Source organism: Myripristis murdjan, chromosome 15, assembly GCF_902150065.1.
Source record: "Myripristis murdjan chromosome 15, fMyrMur1.1, whole genome shotgun sequence".
NCBI classification, from domain to species: Eukaryota; Metazoa; Chordata; class Actinopteri; order Holocentriformes; family Holocentridae; genus Myripristis; species Myripristis murdjan.
The window spans coordinates 6,614,709-6,626,450 of NC_043994.1; the positions used below are offsets into that span (position 1 = coordinate 6,614,709).

General features: G+C 40.5%; 1 protein-coding gene across 1 annotated transcript; it reads right to left on the bottom strand.

Moving 5' to 3' along the window:
- Positions 1-506: 506 nt before the first annotated feature.
- On the bottom strand, positions 507-11,453 carry thumpd2 (THUMP domain containing 2). Its single transcript, XM_030071322.1, has 11 exons — positions 11,220-11,453; positions 9,126-9,264; positions 7,968-8,648; positions 7,645-7,790; positions 6,651-6,728; positions 6,343-6,395; positions 4,084-4,171; positions 2,782-2,853; positions 2,370-2,484; positions 1,331-1,451; positions 507-1,111 (listed from the first exon to the last, which is right to left on the bottom strand). Exons 1-11 carry the CDS (start codon positions 11,343-11,345, stop codon positions 763-765), a joined length of 1,968 nt encoding a protein of 655 aa, XP_029927182.1. The 5' UTR covers positions 11,346-11,453; the 3' UTR covers positions 507-762.
- Between the last annotated feature and the right edge of the window lie 289 nt (positions 11,454-11,742).

An 11,742-nucleotide genomic window follows, 5' to 3' on the forward strand; every position in this document is an offset into this window, starting at 1 on the left:
TACAGAGAGTCAGACGGTAAAGCATTAGAACCATTTACTCTTTCCAATAGGCTGAAAGAGATTAATTCAAAGCTACATTGAAAAAAAAAAAATTAAGTGAGGAAGAGGAGATAGAAATCAGTGAGAGATCAGTTCGAGGATTTCTAAGCCTTGAGCTGAGTGAGATTTGAATTTGCAAAAGGGAATGCAGCTCAGAAAGGTGAAGGCTTTGTTTCAGGAGGCCTGTGGACACTGGGCTAAAACAGCAGCAGATGGCTGCCTTACTGTGCTGACAATTAACTAATGTCACAATAAAGAAAAATAAATTCTTCATTTTGGATCGCTTACTAACTCAATTTAGGGATTATACCAGAAAAAGGGATATCTGCTTCCACATGCAGTTAAGACTTCCTGAATGCTAATTAAAGAAGAGAAAGGCAGTGGATTTAGGATTTGCTTTTGTAATTGCAAATAGCAGTTTCTATACACACACACACACACACACACACACACGAGAAAACTCAAAATTCATTATTTTTTCAAAAATATGCCTTTTTAATATTCACTTCATGTACAAATAAAACAATAGATGGTGATGTATTGAATTCAGCATTGGGGGTGGTGCATTACTTTGCAATGCATTCGTAATCAAATTCCATTGCAGTGGTACTCTACTGAGTTACTTTCAGCTGAGTATCTTTGACACATAACTAATAACTTTTCAAGGGAGTTGTTGAAGTAAAGTAACTAATTACTTTGAAATGTAATAGCTCTCAACACTGATCAAGTTTCTGTCTTGATGTATTTATGGATAAGTCCATCTATGGCCCCTAGGCTGACTCTGTGTGTGGCCTGGTGCCTCAGGGAGGACAGAGGGGGAGGTGGCCTGTGTTGTGGCCCAGTCTGAGGCTCTCTTTCCTGGGATGATGATGGTTTGTTCCCCACATGTTTCTGGTGGGGCTCCTGCTGCACAGAGGAGAGAAGGGCAGACTGGAGGTCTAGTGGTCCAGTCTGAGCCTCTGTTTCCTGGCTAGATGTTGATCCAGTACCAGGGTGTGCCTGGAGCTTCTTCAGCAAACAAGATAACTGGGGGCTTAGGAGGAGAACCAGGACACCACCAACACGGAGGATTCTGGACACACACACACACACACACACACACACACACACACACATAAACAAATATAGGATTCATCAAATCAATATGTAGTCTTAATATTTATTTAAACAATTCTTAAGAAATATGGGCATACATATTTATGGATGGAACAAATCAATAATAATTTATCTATGTTCAACTGAAAATTTTTAAAGAAACACTTGTAATGCGTACACACACACTCACACTAACCTCTCCATCTCAGTGAGGATGAGTGGCAGGTTGGCAGCCATGTGTGTCTTGGTGCCAAACTTCCTGCCAAACGGCACGTCAGAAACCACGGCGTCCACACTGGCACTGGGCAGAGGCAGCTCTGCAAACACATCACAAGGCAGACAAGCCAACAGGACGAGGCAACTTAAAACAGGCAAGCAGGACACACACCACATCCCTGCTAAAACTCACAACTTTAGATCCAAATGAGGAGTTCATTTTGAAAACACTAAATATCCAGGTAGGAATGAAGCATCATTATCTGCAGGTCATCATTCAGTCATTCACTGTTTCTACAATGTAGTGAAACTAGAGCATAAAACTCGTTAACTTGTAAGTTTCCTACTGTCTTTAAAAAGGACCAAATGTTTTTGAATTTTAATGTATGTGCAGATATATGCTTTGGTTTGCGATAAGGGAGTTATTTTTTTATTTCTTAACTTGTGGTGCCATGTTTTGGGATTTCAGGCTTGTATTGTTTAGTTTTTAAGTTTAATGTCTCATGATTAATGGTTCTTTGTCCTTTAACATCTTAGGATCATGCTTCACTTGGATTTTTGTGTATGATAAATAAAAGCAGTCAATCAATTCAATCATTTTGTTGGACTCTGCATCGCTTTTTCAAAAAGTAGGTATTATTTTGAAGCAAAATCCTGCATTTGCAAAGTTTTCTTCTAAATTTGAGTTCAAGTTCATATTTCAAAAGCATGAATCTAATCTAGTTGCTATTTTGTAAATTTTGCAAGTTTAACAGTATTTGCACTTCTGTATAACTCATGTACATTCTGGGGAGCCAGGAATATTTCTTACATAAGGTTACTGTAGCTTTAGCCTTTGACTATTTTATTAATTTTCTGATATATACTATTTTACAGTTTGTATCTATGAACTGAAGCTGATTCTCCTGTGTTACCTACGGTAGGTCACTGCATAAGAACTTCAGACACACGCCTAAAATGTCAAAGTTTATATGCTACTTTGACTTTTACTTGCAAATGAGTCTATAAAGATCTGGTACCCATAGAGGAAGCCTTTAGGAGGTGTATCCTGTTGCTCAGGTCTGCAAACACTACATTTTCACTGGCCCTCTGCAGCTGCCCATCATCAATGTCCACGCCCAGGAAGCTGGTATGCTGATGATGCCAATGACAGAACATGCAAATCATTACAATATTCTCATAAAATCAAACTTTTGATGTCAGTTATGAGGTTATAGTGACTGACAAGACCAAGACCATCTCGGGTCACACAAGAATAACAATCTTTGTAACAAACATTTCATCATGTGAAAAGACAGCAGGTCAACAATTACATAAAATGTGTGGTCGTGTGTATTTGGACTGAAACATTTTTCTACAGGTTTTGTCCAATTCCAAAACCTGAAAGAGGTCTGATTCATTCTGTATTCATTTCCAGACTTGCGTCCTGACCTTGTGTTCCTGTGCTGCCTCTATTAAGATGGTTCCCACCCCACACATTGGGTCGACGACACGGGAACCTGGCTGGGAAACAGAGGACAGCATGAGACAATGTCAGTCACATTATTTTAGAACTCACATAGACATAGACTAGCCCCTCCTCTTCTATACATAAATTTGGTCAACCACATAGAATGCAACCATGGTGCCAGAACAAAGCATTTACTTCACCTCAAAGTGGAGAACACTTTTAACTTCAGCCTCTCACATATTTGGTTTATCACCTCAGCCCCTGGTTCAGCCCAGGATGGACTTTCTGGTTTTACATCCCGTGACTCTCATGTGAGTCCATTAGCTGTTGAGTTGTATAGAAACTGAAGCTCTTCCTGTTCGCTCACTGTATAAATCACTGTGGATGAGACGTTTCAGTACCACAGTAACGTTTTGGGGCTCGGCCCATTGGTAACCCATTATGTCATGAGAGGCTTGATGCCAAAATAATGTGTTTCTCTGGCAGATAGCTCAGTCCAAGTCTAAAGCTGAATGGTTGGTTCATTTAAATGATGCAACTAAACCTGCTTGGCTTGTTCAGGAGATTAGGAGAGCAAGCATAAGGCCCGACAAAAACAACACACTTTCAACCTGCCTGCCTGTACGACTCTGAGCATATTTCAAGAGGCAGGCAAAGACAGCCAGCACAGACAGCTAAAAGGCTTGGTGCATCATTGAGGATGAAAATTGAGATGTTTTCAGAAATTATGAATCTACAGGTCAAAGAATAAAAACCTTGAATTGTTTTTTGTTTTTTTTTTGGAATTTGGATAACAAAAAAGTGTATCTTTATACTTGGGATAATGCTAATTGGTAAGCAGAGCTTTTTAATGGAAATCAAGACTTTGGTTGCCACTGCTTGCATCAGAAATTTGTGACCGCTGCCCCAAATGTTAAAAACAGTGGTGTGGTCTTTTATCTGCTTATCAATGTGTGTGTGTTCTTTGTGCGTGTAAATCAAATATCCATTCAGGAAGGATAACTTTTTGAAATAAACAGAATGGATTTTTTCCCCTCTGTTGGAGCCATTGTGGTATCTCTATAATAAATTAATTTTGATTCAATTGAACTGAGCATTAGCTAAATGAAAACCAAAGAAAGACATAAATCATAGGCTACTATAGAACAAAAGAGGAAATAACCGAGGAACAATCAATTCATGAGTCAGTTTTCATTAATAATTAAATAGTGAAAATCCTTTAGCTGTTAAAAGAAAATCAATTTGAATGTGTGGAGCCAGCAGCCTGCAGCGCAGTGTCTCACCTGTATGTGAGCCAGTGAGCCCAGAGCCCAGGCTATAGTCGACCTCAGTCCTGTAGTCTGAAGGTAGCTGCGGTTAGCCAGAGGAACCCTACAGGAAACACACAGGAAACCTATGAAACCATGTAGCACACGCTTAGGCTGCATCTACTTCCATGCAAGATATCAAAGAGAAACTAAACCCTGAACACAAATCTGCAAGGTGATGTTACCAAAGATCAGCCAATAACACAGGGCCAGTTCAGTAGCTGATGATTTTTACTATTTGATGTCAGCCTTGACAGAGATTTGACTTTGGGATTTAGTTCGTCTGTGACTCCACTGTGCAATTAAAGATGTAATGCTGCTGATAGTGACCTTGAATAATGTTGTGGACATTTTGGACCGTGGACCATTCACTGTGGGAGAACTGCTGGTTTGTAGCTCTCAAGGTGGTACAAGTGACCATGGCATAGGTTATATGATTATATAAACTGCAACAGTGGTCCAAAAAAAAGTAAGAAAAGAAAGTAAACTGAAGCTAAATGTGTTATGACAAGTTATTTTTGACTTTTTTATTCACTCTTCAGCATCTGTGGAGGCTTTAGGAATGCCAGCTGCCTCTGCTTCATGCTAGAAGCTGCTAGACTTTAAAGGAATAGGCCAACATTTAGGGGCAAAATACCCTTTTCCCCCCAGTGCCTCCAGACTGAGACAAGATGTTCAATACTATTTTCACTGGTTTGGTTCCGATGGGTAGCAATTCATGTAAGCTTAGCATAATAAGTCCAAGTCTATTGGAGTAATTACCCTTGTCATGTAAAAGTAAAAAAAATAAACCTCACAGCACCTCCAAAGCTGTATTGTTTACACAACTGTTTGTGTATTTGAAAGACATGCCTTGGATTTTTTTTTTTAAATGTGAGTCGCATTAGAAGTTAGATGGTTGGGACTAGAACCTCGGAACACATGTATCCTTCCATCTAGCACAGTGATCACACACCGCTGAAGGTATAAATAGATCACTGTATAAATAAGCTTCAGAATTTCAGGCTAATGACTCCCATAGATGTACAGTCTTTGTGCTAAGCTAACAGGAAATGCTACCCACAGGAAGTGAACCACTGGACGTGCAGAGGTGCACTGTATGGTGTTTTATGTGCACTGTATGTTGTATATGTTGTATAAGTCTAAGTCTAGGTGAAAATGGTACGGTTGCAGACAAAGTCCTGAAGTTAAAAATACATTTTGAAAGTACATCCAGTGAAGTTATGGCTCAACATGACTACAGTCATGACTAAACACTGTCTATGGTTGATAGAAATGCCACAAAAGTGATGTGGATGGGAAACCACTGCAAGGCATGAGGTTTGCATATAGATTTAAGTCTTTGTGAGTTGTTTTTTTTTTTTTTTTATAAGACTACAATGCTGAAAAAGATGAATATTTTAAGACTGTAATAAAAAAGTTTTCTGCTCATTGTATTGGTTTCCCTACCCATCACTTTTGTGGTTGCTTTAGTCCTTTTTTGGAATATATATACTGTGTATGTGTATTTAAAAAAAAAAAAAAAAACAGCAAAAGCACGCAGCAAGGGGCCTGAGGTCAGATTCTAACCCAGGACGATGCAGTCAGGACCCAGCCTTAACATACGGTACACACTGTCCCCAGGTGAGCCACCAGGGCTCCATTACTGTGTATATTCAGTATACTGTGTATATCGGCATATAGATAGATAGATAGATAGAGAGAGAGAGAGAGAGAGAGAGAGAGAGAGAGAGAGAGAGAGAGAGAGAGAGAGAGAGAGATGTACAATCTAAATGTATGAAAATAGCTGTGAAATTACAGGAAATGGCTTCTTGAAAAAAATCTGTGTGAGCATCCCGCACACACCCCCATCCTATGCAGATAGTTTCACCTTTTCATGTATACAGAGATATTTCCAAAAAACAGTCCCATGTGGATGGGTTCATTTCATTAAAAAAGAACTTATAAATTAAACTGCATTTCCAAAAAAAAATCTGTCTCTGGGTGGATGTAGCCTTACAGCTGAGCTCAGTAAGAGGTTTATAAATTAAAGTTTGGCTGAAAATTAGAGCAAGTTGTGGCTTTGCAAGAGAAAATGGGTTGAGGGTCTGGTGGGTCTGTGCACGATACTAATAATACTTCCACATTTACTGAATCAGTGATTTAGCCTTCAAGTTTTCTACATTGGAGAGCTCAGATACCTCTCTAAGGAAAAATAATATAATAAGATGCAGAGAAAGTGTGTGGAGCAATTACCTGGTCAGCGGTATCCCCACAAGGCAGTGCTCATCACTCAAATAGACATTCACCTGCAGAGGGGAGGAAACACAGAACTAACGACGGCACGTTTCAGAGGAAAGCAGGCAGTGGAGCAGTGAATCCCTGCCACCACCACAGTCCCAGGAGACACTTTGACTTCTGAAAAGCTCCCAGTGCGCACAGAGTTACACCTTACTCTCTGCATACTCTAAACACAAGAAATTTCACATGAGTTCAGGAATCTTTTTTCAAGCACAAGTTCTCTTTTGTGCTCGTTCTTCTTGTAACTGTGTACAGGACGTCACCTCCAGCTGCGGATTCCTCAGGTCAGCCTTCCAGCCCAGCAGCCTGCTCAGGCCTACCCCAATCACACGGCTCAGCTCCTATGCACACAACACACACAGACACTGAATACTCCTATCAACATAATACACAGTTTTAGGACACACGTCACCAACAAACATACACGCCCATACCTGTGTGTGCTGACACACACACCAAGCACGTCTCCCTATTACTACATACTGTTTACTTTAAAGCTGCACTTGGCAACTTCACCTGGCTGCCTCAAAGTGGCAGTGAGCGTTGTGAATATTTAGCATAATATCTACAAAATGTATATACTTCACCGTTCTGTTTATCTTTTCCTCATCCAACCGTTGGTTTCCATTCATTCCACTACGATATGAAAATGAACTTTCAGAAACTTCAAACTTTCTTCACACCAGTATTCCATCACCATAATAAAGTCATCCACTTTAGATTTCCTCAAAGCAGCAGCACTTTTGTGTTTTGATGACTTGAAACTGAGTGAAACAGTCCCTCCTCCAGGGAAAATAGTCCCCGGGGAAACGTTTGCTTTACACAGCTTATCATCAGTTCTGTAGTTTATGAATGTTGACAACTTTATCTGTAATCACATGGGTCAGCTGAGTTGAAACTTTTTGAGCCTTGATCCTAGGGCTAGGCTATATGGACAAAATCATGACATTTATGACCAAATACCTTGATTTTGATATTGAGATGATTTTTTTTTTTTTTTTTTTTTTGATGAACAACAGACAGACAGATTGTTGATAGAACTGCAAGAACATTCTAAGCCTTTAAAAGCAGGAAAGTGCAACACTAATGTCATATCATGATACGACAATATCCAAAATCCCAGATGACATCAGTCTTATGTCACAATATCATGGATATTGCCCAGCTCTGCTTAACACGTTAACAAAAACTACTGTGTGGCATGCTATAATGTATTTGTTCACTCTGCTTTTCCATGTACCTCTGTGGTTCATCTACCTGTGTGCTGAGGAGCCTGGACAGAGCTCCAGTACACTTGCAGCTGATCCTAAAAGACACAGAGGCAGGAGGAGAAAGCTCTGGTTTGTCCTTGCTGGGCTCCCGTACTGTCCTATTTCTTCCTGCGCCAGCTTCCCTTTTAACATCTAGGGAGGTGATCAGGACGAGATAAAGCAGGAGAAACAGAAATCATCAACAGAACTTGCAGAGAGATGATGTCTGTCTTTAAAACTAAAATTAAAAACTGTGTATCACATCTCTGTTATCATCATGTGCCACATTTCCTATGACAAAGCAGGCCGTGGTCATGTCACCTGTCTTACCGCGGTTCTTCCCGGTTGTGTGGTCACAGCTGAAGAAATCAGGTGCTGCTTTTAATGCAGGTTTTCCGTTTGGCTGACAGTCACTCAACTCCACCACCGCCCCTCCGTCCTCCTCTTCCCTCTTTGTCTCCTGTTCTGATGTCTTATCATTCTCTCCATCTTGTCTCTCACTTCTACATGCCCAACCTAAAACGCTCCTCTCCTCTTCTTCATCACCCCTTTTTCTCTTCGAAATCCAGCTTCCGCTTTCTCCAGCGCCACAGGTTTGCTGGCTCTTCTCGTCCTCCCTCTCTCGCTCTCCTTCTCCCTCACTCTCTTCCACCTCTCTCTTTCTCTTCTTTTCTGATGTCTCTGTTTCATTCTGTCCACTGTCACTCTGCTTCTCATCCCTACTTTTCTCCTCCTGTCTGTCAACTCCACTCTCTTCCTTTGTCTGCTGTCTTGAACTTTTTCCAGACTCCCCATCCTGCCTCTCCTCCTCTTCCGTCTCTTTTTCACTAACTCTCTCCTCCTCCTTCTTCTTGTTCCTCGTGCTTGTTGGTGGCCTAGTGATGCTTGGTGCGTGGACAGCAATTCTTCTGTGTGCCAGCTCCCCCTGCAGGCGGCTCCATGTCATCACAGCGCTGGTCCACTCACTCCTTTCACCGATCAGTCTGGACTGCAACGCGTTGGCAACCTTTGCTGTAAAGAGCATCAGAGGAAACACAATAGAAAAATCAATACAAAGGGAGGGCTATTAGGACACAATTATGATTGTGTTGTCCTCTCTTGTCAAGGAGGAAAGGTCAGTGTTATGATACCATGACTTTGGAAAGCTCATAGTGACAGATAAAGATCCATGGCCCTTAAATTATTGTGCAAAAAAAAAAAAAAAAAAAAGAAAAGGAAAAAAAAACAGAACACAGGTGAGAAAATAGAAGATCATTACCTAGGTACCTGGTGATCACTAGGTGACTCAAAAACAATTTAATTTGCACCAGAATAATAAGATAAAATAATAAGACATGAACTTCCAATAGACTGGCCAGACAGTTTATAGGCTTTCTAAGCTGTGAGACAACGCAAAGGCAGATTGTAAAAACAAGGACATAAGTCATTATTAGAGAAGATGCTCCTAGTATTTTGTGTGGTCAGTTATTCTGATGTCAGGCAGCCTACCTGGGCTTTTGTGGGCGGTCAGATTTACAGGTGATTCATGTCTCAACAGGAGGAAGAGCCTCTCTGCAGCCTTGAGCTCTGTGAGGGTGTCTATCGCTGCAGAGGTGCCGAACAGCACTTTCCCAGGCATCTGATACACCTACATAAACAATGTCAACAAAAACAGCAGGCTAGTGGATAGAGAGCTTCAAAGCAGTCATAAGTTCGATCATCAGAAGAATGGATAGGGACAAAGAGAAGAAGAAGATATCTGTGCTATAATCAATATAGACCAGCTGCATCTGAGAACACGCTTGTCCTGACATCATTATTTACCCAACCTTTAATTAATATCGGCATCATTGTTCATGCAGAATTATTGTTATAGCTTAGATGCAGGAGACTGATGCATGGTGTGCCTTGTTGCAAACAGACATTGCTCGTTACTTTCAATAACACTTTGATTTACTGGGGGAATAAGAGCCTCCACATTTCTGGTTAAAGATTTCCAGTTCCAGTTTATGTCTTTAATAAACCCTTCATCACAAAGTTAGAAAGGGTTTTTACAGGCCCACAGTTTGCAAACCCTAAACTCTCATAGCAGGCAAGCAAAAGCTCAAAAAAAAAAAAAAAAAAAAAAAAGAGCAAGAGGGAAGCCCCTTCTAGGCCAGTCAGGAGCACATGGCTACCAAGTGAGCAATTATTGCCTCTAATCAATTTTAATGATATTATTACATCTAATAATCACACGTTTATTATGAAGAGCACTTTCCAGGTGTAAAATAATAATATCTGGTTCAGAGTCATATTTCCCTGCAACCACTGGCACATTAAAGGAAAGAGATGACAAATTTTGGTTTATTCATTCATTTCAATAATATAGATCTGCTCTTTATACAATGACAGCACATAAATTTGTTGCAACTTTTGCACCATGTGTCAATTCATCTCCCACAGTCAAACTATTTCCTATGTTTTGTTTGTTTGTTTGTTTGTTTTGTTTTGTTTTGCTGTCCTGCCTACAGGATGTATTTTTCAGTAAAATGTCCTCCATTTTATTCATTCATTTATTTATTTATTTATGGACTGAATGATTATTAGCAGATTTCATTTGACAAACTTTGGAGAGAAGGCAAAATATTTTGTTTAAGGCCAAGTTGTGTAATATCCTTGAATCTTGTCATGAAATGAAAAGTACTTTTGGTGTCCTGTAAACGCATACGGGTTGGGCACTTTGTGTGCATGACACAGAAACAAATGAAAATCAACAAAAATCTATGCCAGCAGGCTCTACATTTGAGATAAATATTTCTCCCCATACACTAGAAATAGATTCCTCCGTGCATGTTTAATCATACTGTATCATCATAGATGTTATGAGACTACACAGTGTAGAATTTCCCCATCAGTGGCAATTTGAGGGACACAGAACTGTCAGTAGTGAAGTATTTGCAGACTTACATGACATTCTGATGATTCTGAGGTCAGAGCAAACTTTTCGAGTATAAATGTTGATGACCATGATCACAGTCCTGGATTTGCGGCTCGTTACGGCCTGGCCTTGCTGGTCTTTGTTATGACAGTGTGGTTATGACTTAGATTGCAAAATTTTTTTCATAGCATGGCGATGGAATTTTTCATGTGTTGACTGGTCATTCTGGCTCCAACAAGGAATTAGGCATAAACTGGTCATGGCTAACATTAATGCAAGTAAATTAAATCTTCCGTCGCCATGCTAGGGAAAAATCTCTCTCGGGTTAGGCGGTCCTGGCGCCACTGGTTACAGTGAAGCTACATTATGGCCACTGCTGCTTCCTACAGATGTAAGTTACAGTTTAGCTACAGTGAAGCTGGCCATGCATACCCACTATACAGCTTCCGGTCATTTCGTATTTTAATTCACTGTGTCACAGATTTATTGGAGATAATGTCCTGCTCGTTGTACAGTATCACTTTTTAGTATCGTGTATATCCAGGGGGGACTGACAGCAGCCAAATCCTGATAAAACTAATCAGTAGGTGATTAATAACCAGACACTGTGTTTAGTATTCCTCTCTATTCTAAAACACGTTTTACTTATTTAAAAAGGAACATGTGAGTGGTTTTCGACTCACATGTTCTGCCGCAAGCTTCGTCTTCACCTCCTCCACTAAGAAAGGCTCCATGCCGTTTCCAGCGGTGCAGTAGTAGCGCACTAAACTCCGCTCAGCTTTCGGTTCAGTCATCATGTAATTTGGCATTTATTCAGTGTCCGCCAACTCCTAGAATCGCCTTCGGACGTAAAAGTTGACTAACGTGCTGTGCAAGTCGCCATGTTGGCTTGTTTGTTTACACCGGAAACGGAACTGTGTGTTTTGAAACTGTAGTGAATATTCCTTGCCAGCAGGGGTCGCTCTCACACAGGGGCGCACAGACGCTGCTTCAAAAATGGAGCAATCTGCATATTCATGGTTACATTCATCACAGTGAGGATGTGTTAATGTGTCAGCGTTGCTCATACTTGTTAATACTTTTTAATAATGCCGTGTAAATGCAATGCAGCAGCACCAAGGCCTCAAAGAACGAGTCATCATGTTGATTAGCTCGTGTTAAATATTGGATTTAACTATGTGGGGTTCTCTCATCTCTCCATCTTAT

Coding starts and splice junctions, on each gene's coding strand:
- thumpd2 (XM_030071322.1), bottom strand. CDS start 11,345: ATGCCAAATTACATGATGACTGAACCGAAAGCTGAGCGGAGTTTAGTG. Junction 7,791..7,967: donor CACAACCGGGAAGAACCGCG/GTAAGACAGGTG, acceptor TCACCTCCCTAG/ATGTTAAAAGGGAAGCTGGC. Junction 1,112..1,330: donor ATCCTCACTGAGATGGAGAG/GTTAGTGTGAGT, acceptor GTGTGTGTCCAG/AATCCTCCGTGTTGGTGGTG.